General features: G+C 32.6%; 1 protein-coding gene across 3 annotated transcripts; it reads left to right on the forward strand.

Moving 5' to 3' along the window:
* The first annotated feature begins 3,246 nt into the window (after positions 1-3,246).
* LOC143244697 (AH receptor-interacting protein) lies at positions 3,247-26,833 on the forward strand. Of its 3 annotated transcripts, none has more exons than XM_076489814.1 (6): positions 3,247-3,759; positions 5,900-6,088; positions 6,915-7,092; positions 15,025-15,211; positions 17,679-17,821; positions 25,768-26,833. In XM_076489814.1, the coding sequence occupies exons 1-6, from the start codon at positions 3,667-3,669 to the stop codon at positions 25,875-25,877; spliced, it is 900 nt and encodes a 299-aa protein (XP_076345929.1). In that variant the 5' UTR covers positions 3,247-3,666; the 3' UTR covers positions 25,878-26,833. The 3 variants fall into 3 exon arrangements, with proteins under 3 accessions (XP_076345929.1, XP_076345928.1, XP_076345930.1); XM_076489813.1 differs by lacking the exon at positions 25,768-26,833 and adding an exon at positions 23,549-24,516; XM_076489815.1 differs by lacking the exons at positions 3,247-3,759; positions 25,768-26,833 and adding exons at positions 4,034-4,055; positions 23,549-24,516.
* The last annotated feature ends 1,022 nt before the right edge of the window (positions 26,834-27,855 follow it).

Raw genomic sequence — 27,855 nt, forward strand, 5'->3', positions numbered from 1 at the left:
AGTAGCTTGGGATAACATTAATTTTATTTCATCAATTACATTTTCATGTCGCGAGTGCTAAAAGGTTGGGAACCTCTGCTCTATATGTTTGTAAAAAGTAGCCTAACGCTGTTAAATAGGAACAACAAGGGCAGATAGTCCTCGAGCAACTTTATGCGAAATTACAAATGTATGTATAAAACAAACGTGAACATTTGGGCACAGTAAAAAGATACAGAAAATATAATTATAACAAAGGTTTTGAGAAAATACATAGACACAATGTAATAAAGATGTCAACATGTTACTGATGTCAAAGGTGGCCATATTAGATATTATTTGTAGCGCAGGCTATATTTTTGATTTTGTAATTTCTCAGAATATCGGTAGTAATAACCAGATAGGCCTAGAAAATTGTAGGGAAATGATGGTAGATTTTCTACAACTTTGATTATCAATACGAAGTAGTTATGTGAATTGAAGAATTGTTTCAAAATTAGATTCAAGAGTCAATTCCAATTGTTAGAACGAATTATTAATTTGTCCTTGTTATTCTATTTCAGTCGTGAAGTAGAACAAATGAAATTATTTTCATGTTAGTGTATGCAGTTAACATGATTTGTTCGTATGGCTTACAATTATCTAAAATGAAAATAGTTAGTATAAACATAAGAAGGAAATAAACTAATTTATTATCGTAATGTGTGCTTTCTTATAACAAAGCCACACCAGGCTATCTGCTCAAGGGAATGGAACCCCTCATTCTAACATGGTAAAACCGTAGATTTATCGCTGTATCACTCGTGAAAATCAGTAGGTAAACTGGAAGTTAAATTATTTTAATTATATAGTTTAAAAGAAACTGGTAACAAACAAAAAACGTCACCACAATAATGCCAGAAGTGAGATTATTTAAGTGGAAATAAAATTGAACTAAATACACTTGAAATAAACTTAAATTGTGAAGAAGACGATCACGAGGTAAAGGACCGAGAGCGCATGAATAGGTACTTGAGATGATGAAATTATCAAGACAAGATTTAGGGTTTGGTTTTTGAATTACAAAGCTATACTAACTGCACTAGCCGTCCCTAACTTAGCAGTGTAAGACTAGAGGGAAGGCAGCTAGTCATCACCACCCACCGCCAACTCTTGGGTATTCTTTTTACTAACGAATAGTGGGATTGACCATCACATTATAACCACCCCATGGCTGAAAAGGCGAGCATGTTTGGTGCGACAAGGATTCGAGCCCGCGATCCTCAGATCACGAGTCGAATGCCTTAACCATCTGGCCATGCCGGGCGACAAGATTTAGAAAGAAAGATATAAATATTAAAAAAAAAAAAAAACAGCCAGGAAAAACGAGACTGAAAATTAGAATATAAATACAGAAAACATTAAACAGATCAGAAGAATGGAACATAAAATTAGAAGAACGTGCCATGAATTTGAGAGAAAAGTTAAAAAAAAAAGCATACTATTTGATCAGGAAGTAAACTAAAAAAATAATTGAACAAATGTCGATAATGCTATAAGGACCTACAGCAGGATTACGACGAAGCTGAAGAAATGCAGAAGGACGCCAAAGAAGTAGAGAAAAATGGTAATAATAAGATTGAAAATGTGATCCACATTGTAAGACCGATGCTGTTTGCTTGTTTGTTTTTGAATTTTGCGCAAAGCTACTCGAGGGCTTATCTGTGCTAGCCGTCCCTAATTTATCAGTGTAAGACTAGAGAGAAGGCAGCTAGTCTTCAACATCCACTGCCAATCCTTGGGGTACTCTTTTACCAACGAATAGTGAGATTGACCGACACATTATAACGCCCCCACGGCTGAAAAAGCAAGCATGCTTGGTGCGACGGAGATGCAAACCCGTGACTTTCAGATTACGAGTCGCACGCCTTTCCATGCCGGGCCGGAGGTCCAAGTATTTGCATTTTATAATTTGTTACATTGTTTAGTCATATATGTAAAAAAGGCTTGTAAACTTTAATCACAATTGACAGTATAAGAGAATATAAAAAAAATCAAATAATAACTTCACAAATAATTTGAAAAGTATATAATTAATAAATGTTTCGATACCCGTGATGGACAGAGCAAAGATAGTTCATTGTGTAGCTTTGTGCTTATTTCTAAATAAATAAAATATAATATAATTAAATATTTTACCATGAAGCTTAAAGTCTATAAAGCGGCCCTATTTCATATAGATTAGTAATTATAAATTTTCGAATAGGATATAGGATAGTTCAAAGTAGCACACTTGCTCAGATGTTTGATGATAAGTTAGTTAATTTGGATTATTTTAATTTTCTTTGGTTGAACTTAGAAGATTCAGAAAACAAATGTAAGGTTTATGAGTTTAATAGTACTGACATGTTTGTTGTCTGTAACTACCTCGCAGGGTGTGGACGGATCTTTACCAAAATTGGTATGGAAGCTCATTAGGTCCACGCGGGGTATATATTATACACACACACACATATATATATACAGGTTTTCAGTTTTTGTAGATGTATTAATTTTTGTGTTTTTTATTACCTCTTCGCCTCTCTAGATGGACCTTCACCAAATTTAGTATGGAGGTTCATTGGGTCCATAGGAAGATATAAATTTTCATTTTTGCGTTCTACGTTTCTTACCACCACTAAATCTCTATTAAATGTATCTTCACCAAATTTGTGAAGAAGGTTTGTTAGGCTCATGGGAAGATATATGCAAACTTGCGATTTCAGATTTTGTGTTTTGCAATTTGTATGGACAATTTTCACAATTTCGTATAAAGGAAGCAACTCTTTATGTCCTGAGATAATGTTTCATTAATCATTAATTTATATAACTTTCGTTCAGGGAACGGGTAGTCTAGCTAGTAGGGAAGTAAAACTTAGCCTTTTATTATGATAAAAAATAAATAAAACTGAGTCTTTTTATTTCTACAACAAGTTTGAAAACGTATATTTTATCACTTGAAAAGGTTTAACGGTTTCTTTAAAAATATAGTAAGAAAACAAAAGTTAGCTATTTTACTATAATTTTCTGAACGTATATTTTCTTTACGCACGTAGAGTAAGAGCATTTGTTTGTTTTGGAATTTCTGTGCTAGCTGTCCCTAATTTAGCAGTGTAAGACTAGAGGGAAGGCAGCTAGTCATTACCACCCACCGCCAACTCTTGGGCTACCTTTCTACCAACGAATAGTGGGATTGATCGTAACATTATACACCCCCACGACTGGAAGGGGGAGCATGTTTAGCGCGACGCGGGCGCGAACTCGCGACGCTCAGATTACGAGTCGCACGCCTTACGCGTTTGGCCATGCCAGGCTAGAGTAAGAGCAACTATCTTGCACATATTATTGGTTTAGTTAGCTTGTGGTAGTACTAGTTTTAAATATGCAATTATGATGAAGTCTTTATAATTACGATTTTACGTCTGCTACGTTGTTCAGATGTTTTGGTTTTCCGAAAAGTATTAAAATAGAATGTGAATTATATTCATAATGGATAATTGTGTAATAACAAAAGTAAATATTAGTGAAAACTAATAACTTTTATAACTAGCACTAGTAATAAGTTGGGACTACGTATAGAATCGAACGTCGCTTCGCAGTTCTGTACTTTTAACTTGGCTGACATCGAGACCCAAAAAATAGGCTAAAGAAAATTGTATATTGTACAATATGTGGGAAGAATGCGATAAATTATTAGGATTCAGAAAGAAAGTATTGCATGCTGGTCGTGGAGAGGCTCCTGACTGGCAAGATGGTAGTAAGGTAAATTAATAAATTTAATAGTATTTATTATTGTTATTAATATTTGGTTTATACAGCTGAAATAAAGACCAATTAAACTTTGTTTTTATTTTTCTTTGGTTTATCTAAAAACATTGCTCTAATATTATTCAGTCTTTACATAGTTTGAGACTTTATCAATGAACATTTTTAATGTAGCGTTTTCCTATGGATAATCACAGATTTGTGTAGGTTCAATGGAATTAGTCTAGTAAATATGATATTACTTTGTTTTACTGGGGCTTTGGAAGCTGGCCTGTCCTTTCACATTATATTAGGTAAGTATGTATTACTTCTAACCAGAGAGACTTAAGAAGTAACAGTGTATTTGTTTTAACATAAACAGTGAAAATTTTTTAACTTCTCTCTTGTATTGGGAACACCAACAGAATAAAGCTTTTGGCTTGAAATAAGAAACAATACTGATATTAGTATTTTTTGTTTCTTTGTATACTTTCTAATGAAGGCGAGTGCTGATAAAGAGTAAACTAGGTCTGCACTGCAGTATAACTCATGGTCGTGACCTATAAATTATGTGCTTGCTACTTGTTAATTCAGTAATGTTAACCAGAGGTAGATAATATAATAATCCTAGGCCTTTGGTGGGTTTTTACATAAAATTTATTGAGCTGAATTATTGACATAGCCTATTATCCTTCATTTTCTGAACAATTGGTATATAATCTACATATTTGCTAATGAAAAAAATGTTCCAATTTCTAGCACTTCTCTGTCACAGAAAAAGTTTCACAGCATTCACTCACTTTCTTTTTTCAGGCATGTTTTAATGCAAGGAGTATTTGCAATCACGCATTTAAATCTGAACAGCATATGTATATGCTGACTTTGACCACTGTGTACTGCTGTCACTGTTAATCTTTGTGTGAACTCTGCAGGTTTGTTGTTTTAATGCTGATTTGAATGCTTACTAAGAACCTGCAGTATGGTATGACTCAACAAACTGTATGAATATTTTACTGCCATTTAAAGCAAAAACCTCACTCCTTTCACTAGATCTATTTTATGTGGTATGTTATTATTAACATTGTAGTTTCTGTAGGTTGCAAGTCCCCTGTTTGATTCCTAATGGTTTTCCCTTTACTAGGTATGCAATACATATTTAGATTATGTGGGCATGATTATGAGAGATACTGAAGAGTGATCATGGATTTTATTGATTTTCAGAGGGATCCTCAACCATTTTGAAAAAGTATTGTGGCATTTGCTGTTGCACAATTACAATGATATTTTATGCATGTATAATATTTAGAAATGTAGCTGTACAGGCTACATAAAATATTGAATTTTAAATATTTGATCATTAGCATTTTTTTCCTGAAATTTGTTGGAAGAAAATTATCCTGTTAAGATATATAAAATAATTTTTTTAGATCTGTAAGTTACAGTTTATATGTGGGTGAAATGTATACTCAGCTATACTTCTGCTTGTCATATTTTTCAAATAAATGATACTAGACAGCATCTCAAAGATAGTTCAGATTATTCAGACCAGTTATTTTGGATATATCAATTGCCTGAGAAATTATTTATAAAGTTTTTACCCAAAATGTATATTTTGAATTATTAGAAATTTTTATGGGTAGTCACAGAAGAGTATTTTTTGTTTATTTAGTACTCTTGTATGGATTTTGGTTAAAGTATAAAAATCTAACTTAAGATGTCACATTTTGCTTGCATCTTAATAATCCTGTACTTATAGTTCTTTCCACTGATGTTGAGAAATAGAATTGAAAAAATAGTAATGCATTATCCTTATTAACAACTGTATGGCTTAAACTAAGAAATGGTTCAGTACTTTTTGTGTGCTTCAGTGGATTTTTAGAACCAGAAACTTGCTTGTATCTTTTGTGAAATTACTTGAACTTTTCATTGTGACAGTAGTATTTACATAAATGATAACCTTAAAAAATGTTGAAAGAATTAACACCACAAGGTATGGTCTAGCAGTTTTAACAGTACTAAAATTTGAAAATAATGCTCTGTTAATAGATGAACCTTGGCTTGTTTATTATTGTTTTCTACTCTTTTAAGTGATTTTTGAATCTTGAACAAAGTATTGAGTTTCAAATATATCATTCATTTTATAATTTTTTCTTTCAAGGCCACATTTCATTTTAAAACCAGAAGACTTGATGTTGAAGATCAAGATAAAGGAATAATTGATGACAGCAAGAAGATAGGATGCCCCATGGTGTTGCTGTTTGGTAAAAAGTTTAAGATGCCAATTTGGGAGCAATGTTTGAAGACAATGAGAGTAGGGGAAGTTGCCCTCTTTAATGTTGATAAAAGTGTAGGTTGAAACCAATTTTGCTCTATTTTACATATCAAAATATATATTTTAGAAACTTGTAATGTATTTGGATACATATTTATAATTCTCAAATGTGCATTATGATAAATCTTCAATCATAAACTTTCTGGGACTGTCTTTAGGACGTTTTTTTTAACATTAACATATTATTTTCTGTTAACATGTTATCTTCATTCTTGAATGTATTATCAAGTTTTAATTTACAATCTTATCTTTTTAAAAATAAAACAGCAGTAAGGTGTTTTGCTTTAATTACCAAAATTTATCAGTTGGTATATTTCTTAATGAGTTGCATTGTTGAATAGCAAATGTCTGTAATAATACTTAAACATTATTGTAGTGAAATAAGTTGTGAATATATTTGTTTGTTTGCTACAGTAAACTAAATATTTAATGGCTTGAAGAAGTTATAAGTGAAGAATGTATAAAATGTATGGGTGATTTTCTTGTGATAAAGTGTACTGTAGCATATTCATAGAATGTTTTTAAAATCATGAGACTCCAGTAGTTTGAATATAGGAAGATCATTCATATTAACTGAAAGTTTGAAGTAAATAATATTTATAACCTTGAAAGTTCAGATTAATTTGTCTTAAATACTGTACAATATAAAACTATAAAGAGTAAGTATACTTGCCTTTAACTAATGTAATTGTTATACCTAACATAATAATCCTTTTAACACAACTTTCTTACTTCATAGTTGACTAGATAGGTTGGTTTTAAAGTTTCCTAGATTATTCAAGTTAGACAGATTGTAAAACTGAAGTTTTGAAGAGACAAACATTTTGTTCTCCATTTTTAGTTGGTAGATACATACCCCATAGTTTCAAAAGGGTATAGACAGTATGCTGGAGTGGCAAAACCTGATGATAGGCACTGTTCATCACACCGGTGTGGAATGATGGCAATGAAAGAAGGAACTGGTCACTCCGACTTAGACCAACTGATGCAAAAATCCACTGACCTAGAATTTGTGATTGGTAAAAGATGATAATTACTGATATCTTATTATTACAAAAGTGCATTTTTGTTATTTTATTTGTTTTTTGAGAGAGAGAATAACTTCCTAGAGAGAATAATAATAGTCAGAGTAATCTGTATTTTTTTTAAAGGAAAATGCATTTTATGAGCAAAGTGCTTGAATTAGTAAAACATAACTACTGTAAACTTAGAAAAAAAAAGTTTGAAAATGTAGAATGTCCTTTATGTAAGTGATCGCAAGTGTGATATGGTTTAGTCATTATTCCAAAATTTGCATACCTCCTCTCCTTACTGCTGTAACTCTACCCATTTGGAATTTTATTTAAAAAAGAAATTACAAATTGAGAACATACAAGAGCAAACAAAACAATATGAACAATGTAAACTTACATCGTGCTTGACAGAAAATAAATGAAAACTTTTATAAATAATCAATGAAAAAGAGAAATATAAAGAATATAAAATACAAATGAAACTGTTCAATACAAGATGTGGCAACATACATATATTGAACAGTTGTCATATTATTAAAACAACCCTCTTGTTACTGGTCATGTGTATTGGCAAGAAATTGGGATGCCATTGTTAGTAAAAGTCCCCAGGGCCCAGCAGCTGGTGGCCCACTTCAAGGTGGAGTATCTGTCACTTAACCTCTATGGTTTTTTTCTTTTACTTATCTAAGCAATGGTTTGATTTTTTTTCTCACTTGCCCCAATCTTTTATACCCCACTCAACTGCCTTTGGCAATATTTATCTTGTGATACTCTCCACCTATGTCAGTGAACTTTCAATCCTGTTACTCTATATAAGCACTTCATTAAGATAATGTTACCGCTTTCACTAGACAAAGTGTCACCAACAGGTCTTCCAGTATTATAATTATTCAGAGCCACTTTGAACATTATTGTGGTATTTAATTTATTTTCATTCTATTTATTATACTAATTTTAAAAAAGGTGTTTTTCCTTCCTATTGGTTAGCCAGTTATTATGGTATGAATTTCTGGACAATTGCTTCTGGCACATAGGCAAATTGGATCCCTTCCATCTCACTTTTGATATTCAGCATTGCAATAATGATCTTATTCATAGTGAGATGAGACATATAATCAAACTTGTGGTGGTCCTTTAAGGGACTTTGAAGCTGCAATCAAGTGTGATATATGACATTTTAGAGTGACTTATCTTTTTCTGTGCCTTTCTTTAGTCTGTTGGAATTTCAGTTCCCTTGTGTGTCAGAGGTATGTTTACAGACTTGTAATGCTAGGGTCCAGGGTTTGAGTCCCTAGGGTGGATGCAGCAGATGGTCCAAAGCTACTTTGCTCTAACAAAACAACTTTACCTTGCAAAACACTGTTCCAATTAAGTGTCTTGAGATGACCTGTGAAAGGATGATCAGTTTGGAATAAGCTGCCTTTGTATTCTTTTTCTTCTGTTGATTCTTAAACTGTGTGATGTTATAGGGCTTTTTTGTGGTTGCTTTTGAGCATTCACTTTATTTGATGGCTGTAAAATCTGGGAGTGAATTTTTAGTTGTTTTTTTTTCTCCCTATATGGATGATGTGGTTCCTGCTTGAAGGATTAGTTTTCAGTTATGTGAAGGGACAGTTAGGCCTTATCTGACATATTGTTGGAACTAACACTGCCAGGTGGAGGCATTTTTTGACTTTCAAATAAAGCATCTGCTTCTTAGTTTCAAGATTGTATCTCACTTAAATAGTTCAGTGCCCTATGATGAGACATAATAAGTATACAGACTTACAACTCTAAAATTCAGCATTTTGTTTCTTCTTACTTCACTTTGCTAGAAGACTCTCATGATCACCAGATCTACTGATGATGAGCTGTATCCATTGTTAGAATGCATGTTGATTCAAAGTTTGGCTTTTACATTCCTCCTTGTTGTTATTGGAATCTTGAATTGCATTGGCTCCAACAAGAGGTCATTGTACTGCCCCTATTTGTATGTCCTGACCCTGACATCATCCCCTTGGTACGTTGTTACCCAGAGTCAATTCTGTCTACATGTAATATATCTATTGTTTGGTTGGATTGCCAACAGCATCAATGATTATCGTATACCTTCAGTTTCAAGAATTTCCGGACATGTAGTAACCATGACTATGGGTCCAAGACCATTGCAGTTCTCTGAGTCACAATTAGTCATTCAGTTCGTATCTTAACAACTATTATCCACCCATCATTATGGTTTCCATCTCCAGCAGTTTCTTGGGATTTGGAATGTAGTTGTAGTTTTATCTATGTATGGGTGGTCTAGGGGTAGTGAGACAGTTGTACTAGTTCTTAGTTTTTATTGGTTGTTAGGCTTATGCAGACAGGAGAGTGCTGTCCAGTCATCGATCTTTCTCATCTGTATAATTGCCTAAATTCTTCAAGGTTCACAAGTTGCTCACTTCTCAATATGTGTTTTATTTATTTTTTACTGGGATTATAGATGCTAAAGTTGGTTGTAGTCGGCTTGTATGTGCACTTTGCTATAGTGGTGATATCCCAATACTGTTGATGTTTGTGGTGCACAAGAATCAGGTATTGCATTTCTGGGTTTTTTCTTTCAGACCCATTTGCTTCATACAGGCTCCATTATTTCCTATGTGTGTTTTTGTTTTTTTCTTCTCCTCTTTATTCTAGTGTACTGTATGCACACCATTTCATGGACAGTTGGTTACAGGTAGCACCATCTCGTCAATTGTAAAACCATCACACCCTGATTCTGCTTTTGGAAACACACTAGACAGGATTCCTTCTTAGGACTGAAACATTCTTCAAAATTCATTATCTCATTGGTCTAGATAATATATTTTTCATATCATCTCTAAGTTGGGCTTAGCTGACCCTCATATGGCTCATCTATATAGAATAGGATACCACATTCTTACTCACTGAAATCCATTGTGCCTTTGGAGCAAGAACACAAGTAATCCTTTTATTGGTCTTTATGTGACTAAGACCACAAACATCAATTTACTACTTCCCCAATTTCCTTAGTCAAGGTCATTCTTCAATCTTGAGGGGTTCAGTTGAGACATTACTATGATTTGGGCTGCTCTGTTATCACCTCATCCAAAGTTCCCTCTCTTCACAAAGGCTTTGCTTCAGGGGTAAGGTACATATACCAACAGTCAGGAATTTTAGTGTCTATGCACAGACAAAGAGGATTCTGTACAGTGTTTTCATCTTTCTTACTTTTCAACAGGCAATGTGTTATGATCTAGGTTTATTAAGGGGTAAATTGTCAGGGTCTTGCATTTCCATGGTGGTGTCTTGTGTTTCTCAAGAAGAATGCATGTGGTCAAGGCCTCCATGTTTTCAAACTCTGGACCTCCTTTCTCAGGACCAGTCCTATCTTATCACTCTTGTTCCAAGGGTGACACCTGTAGTAGCAGGTTGACTGTGTCCATTGAAACAGATTCTTCTTACGGAATAGAATTTGCATTGAATGGTTCTGTTGGATTACTTTTCATTTTGCAACTTTAATTGGTGGGTGATTCTATGGGCTGTCTTCTCATAGGATCACCCAACTTGTGGCAACTTGATCTTCAGTAACTAATCTTTGGGTTTTGGCAATAGATACATTCCATCAGGATATGATAGGATTACAACTCTAAATCTTCTATACACTTCATATGTTAACCAGGGTATAAAATATGATTTGTTCCAACCTATTGTCATATCCTGTTTATAGCACCAGATTGGGTGCTGCATTCAGGTTTATGCTTCTTCAGTCTTTTTCTATGTATCTAGCTATTCCACTTTTTTAGGCTTCCTGTATGGCAATCTAGAAGCTTAAGCTTCTGGCATAGAGGTTATGCCTTTTTTCATATGGCATAAGGGTTTAACTTCTATGGTTGCCATATATTTCAGTTTATGCATAGTTTGAAAGGCATTAAGATCAACAATAATGATATGCATATTAGCAATGGTGTATTGAGAGGAGGTTGAACCATATTCAGTTTGTGGTGTCAGTAATAACTCACTTTTAGACTTGACTATTTGGCAGAACTTTTTGCATCTTCCACAGTTGTCTTGTTTCAGGTGGCCTTATCAACTATCATTTGTTTATCTCTACTACATATCTCTTGACATTGCTTTGGGTACTTGGTGCCAAATAACCATTCTAGTTATCTTCCATGTTTGTTAAGCTCGCATGTTTTCTTTCTCAATACTATTTTACAAATGTATGTCAATAAACTTTATCAAGTTGTAAGTTCTAATTCAACTTTTAGTATTGTACAGTGGTTAATTTCTTAACTTGAAAGTAAATAAATATAAAAAAAACAACAACAACAAACTAAATATTGATTTGTGTGTGTGTGTGACATATGGGTTTGATCAGATTACTTTTTATTGTGCTCACAATACAATGTCTGTAATTCATGTGAATTATAAAGTCAGTTCTAATATTGGCAAGCTAGAATATAAAATAAGAAACTACTACCTTTTCTATTTGCTGCAATATCATAGTACTTATCAAATCCACCATATTGGTTCCACTCACCATATCATCATAATCATCATTTTGTAAGGCTTGTTTATCTATGCATGATTTTTTATATCTTAGATTTCCTTTTGTAATTATATTAGTTTTTCTGAGTTATTTATGAGAGAAAAGCTTTTATATTGCTAAATACTTTGAAGTATTATGATTAATACTGTTTTCCAAACCAAATTTAGATATTTTTAGATCTAAATACAGCATGGGCCTGGCATGGCCAAGCGTGTTAAGGCGAGCAACACGTAATCTGAGGGTCGCGTGTTCGCATCCCCGTCGCGCCAAACATGCTCGCCCTTTCAGCCGTGGGGGCATTATAATGTGATGGTCAATCCCACTATTCGTTGGTAAAAGAGTAGCCCAAGAGTTGGCAGTGGGTGGTGATGACTAGCTGTCTTCCCTCTAGTCTTACACTGCTAAATTAGGGATGGCTAGCACAGATAGCCCTCGAGGAGCTTTGTGCGAAATTCCAAATCAAACAAACAAACTAAATATAGCATAGTTAGGAAGCTTGGTAAATTGTCACTTTCAGTCAGGGCTGTGAGAGATAGAAATATCCATTAGGCTTGAGGTGTTTTCTCCTGAGACTTCTGAAGTTGCCTTTTTTTGTTTATCTTAGGGAGAATTAGGATTCTGTTTCCTGACACTTTTCTTTACTAAGTTGGATTTACCTTCTACTCCTTTTTTTCAATTAGTCATTTATATTTGGAATGTTTTTTGGTTTTTCTTTGTTCCCTTTGAGTCCACTACTCCCTTGTTGGTGGAAGGTGAGGGAACTATTTGTTTTCACCTTCCTGATTTGTTTGGTTCAGGCTTAGAGATGTACTGTTTATTTATTATGTAAGAGGATAGATGGATCTTGTCCCTTCCTTTGTCTGTTTGTTAGCCTTGGTTTTCCATCTCCTTGTGACAGAATATTTTTCTTGACTGCTGACATGTTGATGTCATAAGTTGAAGTTGTTTGTGTGTCTGTATTACTCTACATTTATGCTTTGCTACATCCTGATTAGTCCTTTCTTTCAGAGTCTCTAGCAACTAAAGAAGGGAATCTTTACATTTCTTTTGACATCTATTTTTCACTTCTGTAAGCAATTGTAATCTGATAATTTGGTTTGGCCTGGAAGTGTGCTATGTGACCAACTTTACCTCCTTTTGGACTGATTTGTCTTTATTCTATGTTCACTGGGATCTTTCAGTTTCTCTTAATTTTCCCATTTCCTTAGAGATGGATTCCCAAATATCCATTTTGTATATTTTGGTTTTTACTGGTGAGGTGTCTTCTGAGTTGCATCTCATCAGATTATGCACATTTGTCTTTTGTTGCTCATTTCATTTGTCTTGATTTCATTTTACAGACCAGTATTCAGACTTCTTCCTATGCTTTTCTCTTGCATTCTTACATACTTGGGCAGCTTTCCTCTGAGAGTTCCCCACCCCATGGCTATTTTTCACACCTGCTAGATTATGAGATGGATAGAATACTTTTGTCAAAGTTTTGTTTATTTTCCAGAATAGGATCTTTTATATTTTGCTTTAATTGGGTCCAATTTTGTGGCATTGCCCAGACAGATCTGCTTAACCCACCCCCATTCCAAACTATTAACCAATTTAATTATCTTTACTACTGGTTACAACAGGCTCTGTAGAAATGATATGTTCCATCAAACCATTTAGATGCTTACCAGATGATATACCATATTATCATGGACTGCCAATCATGAGGTATCATGAGTAAAGCTAAAGGTGATTCTGATTGTCCGTGCTGATCTTTGGCTCGAATAAACAGAGGTTGGTTTGCATTTAAAAATGTAGGAAATATAATTCATCTATTACACTGTTTTTCAAGGCTTCCAAATACTCATTACCTCTAGATTATACTTGTGGAGCTTAGGATATCTTTATCACACCTAGTTTCAAGCTAGTGTTATGGTGGACAAAGGCTTTTTCTCCAGTGTGTTTAAGTGTTCCTCCACTTTAGAAGAAGAGGGTGTAGTTGGGGGCTTTCCTATTTGGGTCCCTGAATTTTTTTTTTTTTTAGATATCTGTAGGACTGGTACCAGCCTTTATGGGAACCTACTTGTAATTTCACACCCCAACCAGACAGCATAATGTTAAATCTGAGTGGAATTGCAGAGTTCAGATTTATGAGAAGGCAGAGGACATCCTTCTATTAATAATATACAAGACCACCATTGATGAAAGATAAGGGGTTTCATCCTAGGCCCTTGATTGAGCAAAGGTTCCACTCTATTCCATAATTCCATTTGGTTCCATCTTGGCAGCTATTATTATCTCTCAGGTTGTACTTACATAAGGTACATACTCTCTATTTCTCCTTTACTCACTCTTGTAAGGACAACTCTATCAATTATGCATTTGGAGTTCTTGATATTTTATAATATCCAACTGTGATGTATCACCCTTAAACCCTACAACTGGTGGTGGACCTATAGTCTGATGGTTAAACAGTGGTTTCAAAAGTATCCTTAACTTGTGCTCAATGCGGTGCCCCAACCTTACTTGTACATATCGCATACAGTTGCATATCTGTTTTACCTGTCCTTGTGATATTTTTCAGGCTTTTTGCCAGTCCCTATCCTTTATTAGGGCAAAGAGTATACTCTCATTGAAATGAGATGCAATCTCTCATGAGTGTGTCCCTAGTGAGGAACAGCCATAGGGTGTTGCACCTCATGAGCTTCCTTTTAGCACTCTTGAAAGGAAGCTCACCTAGGTAATTTTAATACTGATCCCTTCAACAGCTCATTGTGAGATTCTAGCCACTTTGTGCTTGGAGTTAAGCCATTGTATTGGAAACTAACATCATCCTCACCAGATAATGTATTTCTGAAAGATACTTATCTCTGTGCACTTTCCTACCTTTCCTTCCTCCCTTCTTGGTGCATATTTGTTGATTGCTTCATGAAAGGAATGCATGTGAATGTAGAGAGAGTGTTTGTGTAGGGAGGTATGTCATATATTGTACAGTTAGTGTTTGTATAATCATTAAGATTAGGCCAGAAATTATATGACAAGTATGACTTTTTTCTGTGTATATTATCTGTGCAAATAACTACTAAATGTAATAAATGTCAGAAACAAATTGTTTTCCACTACCAAAATTAAATTGGTAAATTTTGAAACAGACTTTGTAGAAAAAACTTGCTAATATTTGAATAAAATTTTAAAATTAAATTTTCTAAACACATCTATTAGCATATGCATAGAGAAGTTTTGGATATGTGTGTGTGTGCTAAAATGTTGTATTTCGAAGAATATTGAAGTGTTATATTGCTTATTTTGCTTAAACGTTACTTACAGGCCATAATTATTTCTATATATACCTTTATTTTTGGGAACTTTTAATACATAGTATGTTTCCTATATTTGTTTCTTAAGCAAAGCTAATTTCTGCATCTCAGAGTTATTGCAGTTAGAAGCCCCAGGAGACTATGATAAAGAATCATGGGCAATGGAGCCAGAAGAAAAGCTTGCATCAGTCCCAAAGCTTCGAGAGGAAGGTAATGTTCTCTATAGAGCTAAAGAATACAAGAAAGCAGCTGAAAAGTATACTGAAGCTCTGAATCGTCTTGAGCAACTTCTGCTTAGGTAAAGTGTATTGTAGGACTTTGCTGCAAAATTAATTGTATCATTTATTTTAGTGTGCCATATTAGAAAGTTTATTCTTTTAGTGAATGGGAGTGGTAGTTTCTCTTGCTTGGAACTAGTAAAAAGGGTGATGGGCTACAAATTATTTTTTAACTACACTTATAAGAACAATGCCATAAGCTGTGATTTATTTTATTGGTACCTAATAGTGTGCTTTAGCCAAGGATCTTGTGTCCTGAGCTACTTTCCAAGTTACCCAGTGGTATTGGATATGAAGCTTTTGAGTCTGTAGAGACTATGTTAATATAATTTAACCATTTCCTGTTGTCACTTGGTTCGTGACTTGGAAAAAATGTCATATTTTGTATTACCATGATAATTAATGAAATATGCACATTTCAACTTATGGTATCAAATGTATTAATGCCTTTTCTTTTCTGAAAGTAAGTGGGAAGAATATATACTTCATGTGCATAACTAGAAGTCTGAAAATTTTTACATTTCAAGATTTGGGTTTTCCTTAGGTAATATTTGGCTTAAAACATTATTACTATCTTCATACATGGAGAAGTATGCAGGAACTTTCAACAAACTATTATTCAGGCAGAACATAATACATGTACAGGAAGTAAGTACTGCAATATAAATTAACTGATATTTTGAACCTGAATTGCAGTGCATCCAAAATGTGGACTAAAATGTTAAATAAGAGATCTGAAGCTCATGTGTAGTCATCCCTGTCTTTGAACTGCTGACTTGAAAGTGGGCAGACAATCAAACTATTGTATGGCTACTTTTAATCAAGTAGTGGGATTGACTGTCACAAGTATAATGCCTCAGTAAGAAATGTGTGTTTGTGTGTAGAATGTACAGGCTGGTACATTAATCACTAGCACATGCCTCATTCATAAATTGAATCTCAGAGCAGAAAAGAAAAGGGAAATCGGAGAGAAACAGCTAGATTTTTTTTTTTAGTGTAATAATGATTTGTGGATATATTATTAGTAATGAAACAGAGAGAAAAACTACAAATAGTGCAAGTATACTATAGATTATTAAAAACAAATTGTAAGGAAGACTAAGTTTTTATTAAAATCAAAGTAAAAAAAAAAGTGTTAGCAGGTTATACAGTCTGTTGTATAGAACTATATATAATATACTCTTCAAAAAAAGAAACATAAAAGGCAAAATTTGAGACATGTTGTTAACAAGTTTATTCCAGGTAGTTCTGTATGACGTGTGAAACTTTGCACATTCACTGCTGAACATCCAAAGTCTGCAAAGGCGAAGTCCACGCTCACTAGGTGAAGTTTAACGTCACTCAACGTCAATAACAGTATGCCCCGTGAGCATCAATAACTGCTTGGTATCTCCTGCCCATGGAAGCGATGAGATGATAAATCACATCCTGTGGAATGGCTGTCCACTCAGCCTGCAAAGCCGCTGCAAGCTGAGGTAGAGTCTGCGGTTGAGGTTGTCGCCATTGCAGATGTCAGGCCAACTCGTCCCAAAGATGTTTGATGGGGTTTAAATCTGGTGATCTGGAGGGCCAGGGAAGAACGTTGATGTTGTGGTGTTTCAAGAAGACAGTGGTGAGTCGGGCTGTGTGAGGACGGGCGTTGTCATGTTGAAAAACGTCGTTGACATTCACCATGATGGGATGCACATGGGGCCTAAGAATCTCGTCGACGGTTGCATACGGTCTGATTGGAAATCCTACGCAGCCCTGGTATGGTTGAGGCAGTAGATGTCGCAGTGGTGGTCCTATCCCGAAAGTGACGTAACTGGATGTAGCGATCTTGTGCGGGCATGGTCACACGAGGTCTGCCAGATCGTGGACGGTCACAAGTTGATCCATGTTGTTATATGGATCAGTCAGTCAGTCTTGGCGTAACTGTATTGCGTGTCGGTGGCTTAACACTGAGCTATGGAATCCAAGAACCCGTCACTTTTATAGGGATTTTGGACATGTTGCACTTGCAGAACATGCAGATCTCTCAAACAAAGTTATTGGACACGAATGCATTTTGGCGAAAAATCCGATGTTTTCCTCCATTTTTAAAGTGCACAACTTTTATTGTCATTTTGGTCTGACAATCAGTGCCTTAACACGTGTAACATCACATACTCTGAGCTTTTAACGTTATTACATATATTTCTCTTTAAAATAACAATAATATCCTTTTGCATTTCTTTTTTTGAAGAGTATATTATTTTTAATGTTGAAATAATACTCACTTTTTCTGATTATAAAATTTTACACTTAGTTTCTTATATAATATATTATTTGTGATTTATTAATTGCAAGTTAATACTAACTCAGCCACTCAAAATTTACTGTCATACCTTTTGCAACTAAGAGGACACTATTGAAAAAAAAGTAATCAAGTAACAAAACTTGCTCTTAATGTAAAATGTTACTGTAAGTTCAGCTTAAAGAATCTACTACAGTTAGACATGGTTTTAGGGAGAAGCCTGGGGATGAAGAGTGGAATCAGCTTGATAACATGAAAATTCCACTCCTGCTAAATTATTCTCAGTGTAAGCTTTTGGAAAAAGACTATTATGCTGTGATAGAACATACAACATCTGTGTTACAGAAGGAGCCAAGTAAGTATTATTAAAGTAAAAAGATATGGTGAAAATTAATGTAAATAATGTTTAAAATTTATTGCCTGTTTTTTAAGATTATTGTATAATTATCACATCTGTTAACATTGACTATTGTAATTTTTTTTGTTTCACCTTCAAACAAATTTAATCATTTCAGCACAAGAACATTCAAAGCTTAATTAGGTGATAAAAAAAAAGATTGAAAAAAATACAATGTTTGACTGCTTTTATTGATTCTTCGATGTCAATTCTAACATTATCTTTATAATGCTACATGTATTACAAACAGAAGTAATATTGTCTTTATAACCTGGAGGAGGCTAATGACAAAGATCAGTAATCAAATACAAATATGAATACTTCATATTTTTATGAAAGCAAAAACCAATATGTGAAATATATAAAGGTATCAAATACTAATACATAGGAATGTATTCTTGAATGCATTCATTAATACTTTATTAGATAATATGCAATAATTATAAAACAGTAGATGAAAATATTTCAATATTCTTATTTTATGAAACAAACTTTTTAAAACCTGAAACACAAAATTTGAATGGATAATATTTCAATACTTGTATTTTTCAGAATGTAAGAGCAAAGTTTTAGAGCAAAAAAAATGTTTTTTTAAAGCAAACTTGCAGATATTATGACTTTGTTGTTTATGAATATCAGTTTCTCATATGTCTTGTGACTGAGGTGGCAGCTATCAGGTCTAAAGATTTTGTCTCGTATTAAATGCTTAATGGGAGAAGAGGATGCTTGAACACTCTGGTAGTATTTGCATAGTTGAGATAGGGTAGTAAAATTTTATAACATGGATCATTTCTAGAGGGTTGGTTTTTTCGGAATGCCAGGACCATCAAGGTAGGTGTTCATCTTTGTATCTGAAGATAAGGTGACTACTTTTTTTGAGACAACAAAGAAACTGAAGAGCTTACTACTTTTGCAAAGAAGACAGTTTATAGTCATTTTGGTTTCATGGTTGAGAATTTCTTATTCTTACTGAAGGAGCACTTGATTGGATTTGTATCCCATAGGTGGGATCCAGTGCCACACCCAAGTAGAAAACACTTCATTCTCCATACTAAGCCAGCTGGGCATGAACAGATTTCTTCAGTGCAGTAACAAGATTGAAATTATGTCTGGACTACATGATGTCAAATGAAGTCATCACCTTGTAAACATATTGCACTACATAGCTGAAGGTTATAATATTCTGACCCTAGGTGAAATCTCTTGCCTCTTTAAAAGGTGTCAGTATTGCCACCAAATATGCAAGCAGAATACAGTCATGGAAAGTAATTCTTGCTATTTCAGTATTTAGATTATTAAACTTCTTCTGGGGAATCTTCAATAAAGACTTTAATCACCTTAATTTCTGAGTTCCATCATGTTGGCATTACCAACCGAACTCTGGCATCTCCCTCAAGTAGATCAGCTGCTTAAATTGATGTTGTAATGTAGGCCATGATGGCTAATGATGCTTTGGAAATTTCTTTTAAGCAGTGATCCAACTTTTTTTTGTTTTTCATTCTGTCCCTGACTACAAGCTGTAGCATGTGAGAAAAGTAAGGGTTGTGTTCAGGAAGAAATTTTAGTAAATTGTCTATTCATTTAGGTTAAGCCAAAAGCTCATTTTCAGAGTCACTATCTTTAGATGAACTATCACTATCTCTCATAGGTAGTGTTTGTGGTTCAAATCCAGGCAAGCAGAAAGCCTTGATTGTGTTGGATGTGTTATCAGGTGGGCATATGATACCTTATTGTTGATGTTGGAGATTTATTATTTCATCATATTGAGCTGGAATATTATCAAATGTGTGATGCCCCTTGAAATGGCATCTTGCCAACGTGACTGTTTGAATTTTCCAGTCAAGTATAAAATCATCAGTGGCTCAAAGAAAGTTGTGCATTTATTTGTTACTGCAGATATCCACAGTGATATTGGTGTTGTTTACAAGCTGCAATAGAGAGATGATGTCAATAACACTGTATATTTCAGAGTTATTTATGCTGATTAAATCATCAGTACATCTAAGTTAAAGTAAAACTGTCTGGATTTGCATACTTTTCAATAAATATACTTTAATAGTAATTTGCTACACAAGTTGAATATATAATGTTATTGACACCAGTTATCCAACAGAATTGAAAACTGAAATTTTTTGTTTCTAATACAGATGCACATTATTTAGATTTAGAAGTTAAAGTTATTGATAAAATTGATATTAATATAAATATTTTTGATTAAAAGAAAATATTTTGTTTTTTCAATTTATTGTTTCCTTCCTTACATGGTAATGTGCCATACCCATCTATTATAAACACTGACGTTGCAGTTATTCAGATATTGTGAAACTTGTAGTAATAAATTACAATATTTTATTAAATATGTTGATGTTCTGATATAAAAATTAAAAGTTAATGGATTTAATAAAGAAATTTTAGATAAAATTATTAAATTATTCTGTAATAAGTACAGAGAAAGTAAAATCAGAGAAATTATACTAAAAATTTATTTTCAGTTAAAAATAGGATCATCAAAGAACTTGGCACTACTTTATGCGGATGTACACCTTAAGCTGCATATAAAAGCATGACACTCAGAGTAAACTATCATTTTGCTGATGCCATGTTAATTAATGCCTTTATCATATTGGGGGCAGGAATGTTAACTTCAAGAGGCAAGTTTTATCTTGCTTACCTCCAAATGGTAGTACCTCATTTTCATTTTTTATTTATTTATTTTTTTATCTTTTTATGTTTATCTCTTTCTTGTTTTAATATTGGGAGAGCAGTCACCTTCCCACAACTGTCTGCAGGCAGTGAAAGGTAACACACATGTAGGACGTTGTGGGCTTGAGCACCCACATCTCACTCTCCTAATTTTCTTGTGTGAAACTAGCGAATTGGAGGTTAAGACTGATAGATAGTGTATCCTCACCTTAATGTGGGTCCAACTTCCGAGTCACCTCCAAAATCCAGGATACATTTTATAATCCCATGTTGTAGCTTGTACCCTAGGAACCTTTATTAAAAATATGCATGTATTTCATTTTATGTTAATGCATTTTTGTTTATGGCTTAAATTTTATGGTTGTAATTAATCAGAGATTGGGATTTGCTGTTTTTATTGCAATCTTTTCTCATGATTTTGCTTATTTAATTAGGTATAAATTTAGCTTCACTAATATATATATATATATAACAATAAATAAAAATGATGAATATAGTTCAAAACATGAAGTTTAGTTGAACTATAAAATATAGTTCATAATAATAATAATTTAAATAATTTCATAATAATATATCTATTATATAGAATATAGTTTATAATTTAAATAACAGAAACATATACAGTACTAAATAAATGAAAATAAAATATCATTTGATACTTTGAAAAATGAATGAGCAATTTAGTTTACCTATATTGTATAATTCATATATAGTTCATATTATGAAACGTAGTAAGTAGGTTTATCTTCATATGTTGTAACTGGTTGGAAATGATTTTTCTTAAAGTAGAAATAGCTTGCTCACAATATTTACTTTGATTTGATATAGCCAGATCTGTCATTAGTATGAAATGTTCATGTACCATGGAAGGTAGTTTATTAACCTTTTCAGTTTATAAGTGACATGACTGGAGTAATAACCATGTAATACAACAACTTTTAAGGTGGTTGCAGAGTATCAACCTAATTTAACCCTCTTACCATGAACATGCTTTACTGTGCAAATAACATTCAAAATGTACTTAAATAACTATGTTATACCAATTAATACAGAACAAAATTGTAGCTAATAATCCAAATTTTAATAGTATATAAGTTTTAAGTACTAAATTTTATAAGGCAATATTTTTAAAAATCCTGAATTTCTCCTAGTGTGAGAAATGTGATTTTTTTCCTCTTGGCATCCTTTCTTCTGATTTATTTGCCACCCTTCCAAGAAGTATGAAATTTAATGTAAATTGTTCCTCATAATGTTATTGCTCATGCAAAGTATAATTTTCATAGCCTTCAGTTTTGTTTAGTTACAGAGCAATCAAATAGCAAATTAATCTCTCTTGCCACACTTGCCTGTCACTTCCTCTTTTTCAGGATTTGTCAGTAGTTCTTGCTGATGTTCAATACTATATTATTTATAACCAACGAAAACCAACTGTCAAATGATTTATTATATTACATTGTTTTGTGTACTGAAAGAGAAATTAACATGCTGTAGGTGTAATGACAGTAGAAATTTGAGTACAAAAGTTTACATTCATTCTTACAATGTTAAGTATTTACTAAATCATTCAACAAATATGAATACTGTGCCATCGAATTCAAATATGAATACTTTAATTTTCCCTACCAGTGTATTAAAATGCAAGTATTAATACTCCCAAAGCTTTGTTTGAATGCATTTGAATATGAATACCCCTTGTCTGCTTTATAATGTTACATTTCTTACAACCAAAAGTAGCAATGTATTTAGATCAATGCATTTTTTAACAACAGAAGTGATTATTGTCTTTGTATCATGTATCTAGGAATTGGAAGTAACGCTGTTTATAAATTACTTAATTCTTATACACAATTTCTTAAACATGGAAGTAATATTATTTTCATATATTTCTCGTAACTTGCTATAACATTGACCTTACGTCACTATTTTTGCAATTCATTTTCTAAACTACAGAATTTGTTTAATTTTTATATTATCATTTTAAGTCTGTCATGACTACCATATCATTTTATTTTCTTATTTCTCAGTTTTATTCCTAACTCCTTTAAACCTAACTTTATACTCAGTCTTCTCAATATATTTAAAGTATTTTAACTATTTCTCTTCATACTAAACTCACCACCTTTTTATAGAACATTCTAATAAAAAAATTACTATCTCTAGAATCTTATTTAAGTCATAATATGCAAGTTCATTTTTCACAAAATGTAACCCCTAAGGAAACACTACACTCATCATTCCTTTTTAGGTAAGCAAAGTTTCATATTGAAGGTCAGAAATATTAAGAATAATTATTTTACATACACACATAAAAAAAACAACCACCCATTTTGGTTATGAATTTTGAAGTCATCTCATCTGGACCATCCAATATTAAACTTTCAAAGTTTGTCTATCACAAATGACCTTCCAACTTTAATAACACAGCTGTGGTACAAATTTAGTCTAATTTGAATAACTTTAACAATTGTAATAATATAGAATTATCCTAATTGTTTTTTATTGACTTCATCCTTTTGTTTTGTATTTTAGTTACTTTTATGAAATATTTAAACTTTATAAATTTTTGACAAGTAACATTGTTTTTACATCACCCCATTTTTCTCAATTACAAGTAGCATTGTCTTTAAATCATAAGTAACATGATGAGTTTACTGACCTCCTCATAAGTTATGAAGAATCTGAGTAAAGGTTAATATTTCCATGATGTCTTGGTTGTATGGTAGGTGTTTACTGCCCAGTGATAGTGTTTATAGCTATTTTATAACTAAAGAAGCTAAATAAAGTTTAATATATCTGTAATCAGTGTTATGTTGTTGTTGTTTTTTATGCATGTAATGATATTCTGATTTTGTGATGGTCTAGCTATTTTGTAAAATTTTATTTTGCTGAGTTTTTATAGAATAATATATTGTAAAGACATTTTAAGCTTGAAGATAAAATTGTTCATGTATAAAATGTTACCATATTGTTACAATTATGTAGACAATATCAAAGCACTTTTTCGTCGAGCTAAAGCCCATGTTGGAGCATGGAATCCTGTTGAAGCTCGTGAAGATTTTTGCAGAATAATGGAACTAGACCCTAGTCTGGAAAACATAGTACGACGTGAGCTTCAATTGTTAGGGAAGGAAAAGAAAAAAAAAAATCTTGAAGATAAAGAAATGTTAAAAGGAAAAATCTTTAACATGTAAATAAAGTTTTTATTCTGTATAGATATTTAAAAACTTATTAACCCTTTTTGGACTGAAAGAGTACCACTTTGTATACCCATTTCTTTCCTTCTCACAGTGGAAATAGTTAACTAAATTTTCTGAATCTTGGAGCAAATTTACTAAATTGTATCTTTATTTCACTTCAAAAATATCATTTAATTTGATATAGTTTTTTGTTATTAAGTTTTTACGTTGTGAAATTTCCAAAACCTGAGTGAAACACTCTTCAGAGGAAAAAAAACATAATGCATACTTTTTTTTTCTGTCTTAGAACTTTGGTTTGTTTATTGTTGATCAGAAGGTTCCAACCAGTTTCAATTTGATTTATTTTCATCAGTACATTAGTTTTGATATTTTATTTTACTTACTGTTTTAGTCATTGCTTCAAGCTACAAATCATGTCAGGTAAGCATGGAGTGCATTAACTAAAATCTTAATGGAAGTTATGAATCTTAATCATGTATTTTAAAACTTAAGTTGTACTAGAAAAAATTTTATCCGACTATTGGTTTTTCTCTAGAAGGTAATTGCTTGAGTTTTAATAGGATTTAGTGCTATTCCATGTAGTAGTTAAGTGTTATATTGACCTGATGATTGAAAGAAGCTTGAACTTTTGATGCAGCATCTAGAGGGTTATGCAATGAACTCTAAACATCTGTGTCATTGCCATACTGAGATGTGTCAGTGGACAAAAGAGCTGGGAAAGGTGTATCATTTACAAAGTTTATGCATAATAAAGGATTTAATAAGCTTTATGATGCATCTACTAGTAAAAAGAAAGAATTTGATAAAGCATTACTAATTTTATATTTAGCTGGATGGTTGGAGAGGAAGTTTGAAATTCACGATATTATGGTGTTCAGAATTTTTAGTGCTTAGTTTGAAATGGAAGAACTTATGCTTAGCTGAGTCAGTTATTATAGTTGTAAGTTTACAGTTGAATTATGGATTTGGTGAATTGGAGCAAGTGATTGACAGTTTGCCTTTTTTCTGAATATGTTTATATATGTTAGCAGGTTGTTTGTTTTGAAGTATCTTAGTAATGATGTGGATATAATTATTTTTGAAATTCCTACACTGCTTTAGAGACTTATTATACAGTACATATTTCAGGACTTGTTGGATTGAAGGTTTTGTCATTCATTGATGGTCAACAAGTTGGAGTGGTTAGGGTTTTGTGGTTGTTAGCTACTACTGCTGCCTGATTGGTCATTTGAGGTGTCAGTACTGCTAAAATTGGAGTCTTGAGTTAGAGTTTGGCAGCAGCATTGTTGTGTGCTAGTCCAAAACATATTTGGCACACCATGCATGCAGGGCTGTTTAGCTTAGTGAGGAACCTAATTAAGCTTACTTGATGTCTTATATATATATATAAAAAAACAAAAAAAACATAATTTTAAAATGGATATTATTTAACACAAAAACATTTTCAGGAACATAAACAATTTCAACAGAAAGTATAAATGTTTTTTTTCCAGATTTGTGATTTGTTCCTAACCTTCTAAGTTTTGCACTAGATTTCTTAATCCATCCCTAAATAAACTATGACTAACCAGTATTCTAAAAACCATAAACTGCTACTTAAACCACTTTGTTATATTTATATAACACTTCACTGTACCTACTTTTGAAGCTGAGTTTGATTAGTAATTGTTGAAACCATGCACTATATTGACTATAACATCATACTGGTGACAACAAATACTTTCATAAGACCTCTTGGAAAGAAGGAAAATTAAACAAGAACTAAGATGCAAATGATTATGTATTTAAGGAACGATAGTTTCTTCATAGATATAAACTTGTTCTTTGTAATGAACAGAAATTTAATAAAAAAAGTTTACAGGTAACTTCTTGGAACTATATAGATATAAAAGTTGAAAAATTTTTTTTTTTTTTTTGCAAATTACATTGAATAAATGACAAAAAAGAAACTAAAACATTTATTAGGTAGGAATTGTTGAAATAGTTAGAATTATTCTTTGATAGATTGTTTAGGCACAGTATTCGTGAAGACAAAATTCAGAAGACTTTCAAAATTTTGTCCTCTACACTTGTTTCTCCACAACAGACAGTTGCTGTCCATTCTACAAAGTTAGAATTACTATTTGTAATTAAAGTTTGAGATTTCATTTGCAAACATACAATTTATGCCTGAATCAGTCCAGATAGGGTTAAACTGATTATATAAAATGTTTTGAAAGAGTTTTAGTATTAAAGTAAACTGAGTTGTATGTCTCATGATGTCATCATTTCATTTCTTAAGTTTTTTTGTTTTGTTTTTTTCTATGCTGGTAGTATCTGTATTTTTTGTTTACTTTCAATGCTTGTTGTCAAAGCATCTTAATTTACTTTTATTGATAGGACAGATGAAAGAAAAAATTGAATTAGTGTATTGCTAACACCTGGCATAAGTAAGAATTAATATATGGTGGTTAATTGACAATACCAGAAGAAATGTACAGTTGAATTATGTGATAGATGTAAAAAGGTGAGTGTGTAGGTGCAGTCAAGTTATAGTATAGACATGAAAGAGTTAATGTCTAGGTACTGTCAGATTATGCATTTGTATGGAAGTGTTAATGTGGAAAATACACTCATTAATGTTTATAGAAGGGTTAATTTATACTGTTAATATTACTAGTATTAACAAATTGACAGTTCAGATGGGCATTTAATTCTAGTCAGGTGTATCTTTTGAGTTTTAAGCCCACTTCCATAGTAATATTTTCTGTAGTTTATCCTCAAGGAAATCTTGTGGAAAAAAGAAAGATTGCTGTTTATCATAATAAAGAAAACTTACCGAGTTTTATTTCCTTACAAAATTATATTATCAATGTTGCTTTCAATATGTTTAGCATAAAATTTAGAAGATTGTTCCTTTCCCCCTCAGATATTACACAGCTAGTCTAAAATGCTAATTTTTAATTTAATAAATAGTTTTATGAAATTATTTCATGGAAGAGGTGGTTTCAACTTCTGTTGTCTAACGTATATGTATATTTAGTTTAAAAAATGTTTCTGTTGAACTATGTAATAAAAGATTTTTCTAACGTCTATTGGTGGTTTTGTTCTAAATTTTCCATTATTAATGTAACAGGTATTATTAAAATGAGACATTGTAAAATTATTTCTCAACAGTGTAAATATAAATTTTATAATTTGGTTGTTTACAGTGCCAACCAGATCATCATGCTCTACATGCTAAAAATGACCATTATATAACATATCCAAAACAACAGTACATCATTAAATAAGGACACATCATTTTCAGAAAGGAGAGATTTCAGTTGTTACCTAGAACAGGAAATATATATTAAAAAATAAGACATGTAGAAAGGATATGTAAACATTACTTGTTCCATTGGATGAAAACAGAGACTTGGAACATTCCATATGTAAACAATAGTAAAGTAATACAGAAAATGAGTAAACAGTAATGCTGAACAATAGGAAATATACTATCACTTAAGGTGTAGAACATAAAAAAGGTGGATGATTTATATCCAGGTTTGCTACACTATTTCAACAAAGAGTCAGTCCATTATTAAGATCTATTTAAATAAATTCTAGTGTAGGCATAATAAAGATCTAATATTTTTAACCAACTACATCTGATTATAACTGATTTGCCTATACCACAAAGTTATGGTTTTATGGAATGTTTGTTGGACATTTTGAAGAATACAGTTCTTAAATTCATACTGAGATGTTTGAGAAAATTGCTCGTTGATATTTGCAGATGGAATTACATTATCCTCTTTGTGAAATTACTGTATAAATTTGTTTTTTTTTGTTGAATTAAAGTACTTTTAGGTGCTCAGTCAATGTTTCCTTTCATTAGAAATATTCTAACAACCACTATGCCTACGTTTTGTGAGACAGTCTGTGTATCTTTGAAAGGTTGGCCTGGCATGGGCAGATTGTTGAAGCACTTGACTTGTACTCTGAGGATCATGGGTTCAAATACCCATCACATCAAACATGCTCACTCTTTCAGCTGTGGGGGCATTATAATGTGACAGTCAATCCCATTATACATTGTTAAGAGTTGGTAGTGGGTTGTGATAACTAGCT

This window comes from Tachypleus tridentatus, chromosome 2 (genome assembly GCF_004210375.1).
Source record: "Tachypleus tridentatus isolate NWPU-2018 chromosome 2, ASM421037v1, whole genome shotgun sequence".
Lineage (NCBI taxonomy): Eukaryota > Metazoa > Arthropoda > Merostomata > Xiphosura > Limulidae > Tachypleus > Tachypleus tridentatus.

Bases quoted from the DNA above. Each gene is read 5' to 3' on its own strand.
- LOC143244697 (XM_076489813.1), top strand. From the start codon at position 3,667: ATGTGGGAAGAATGCGATAAATTATTAGGATTCAGAAAGAAAGTATTG. The intron at 3,760-5,899 runs GTAAATTAATAA...TTTTCTTTCAAG, and splicing joins ACTGGCAAGATGGTAGTAAG to GCCACATTTCATTTTAAAAC. The intron at 15,212-17,678 runs GTAAAGTGTATT...ACATGGTTTTAG, and splicing joins CTTGAGCAACTTCTGCTTAG to GGAGAAGCCTGGGGATGAAG.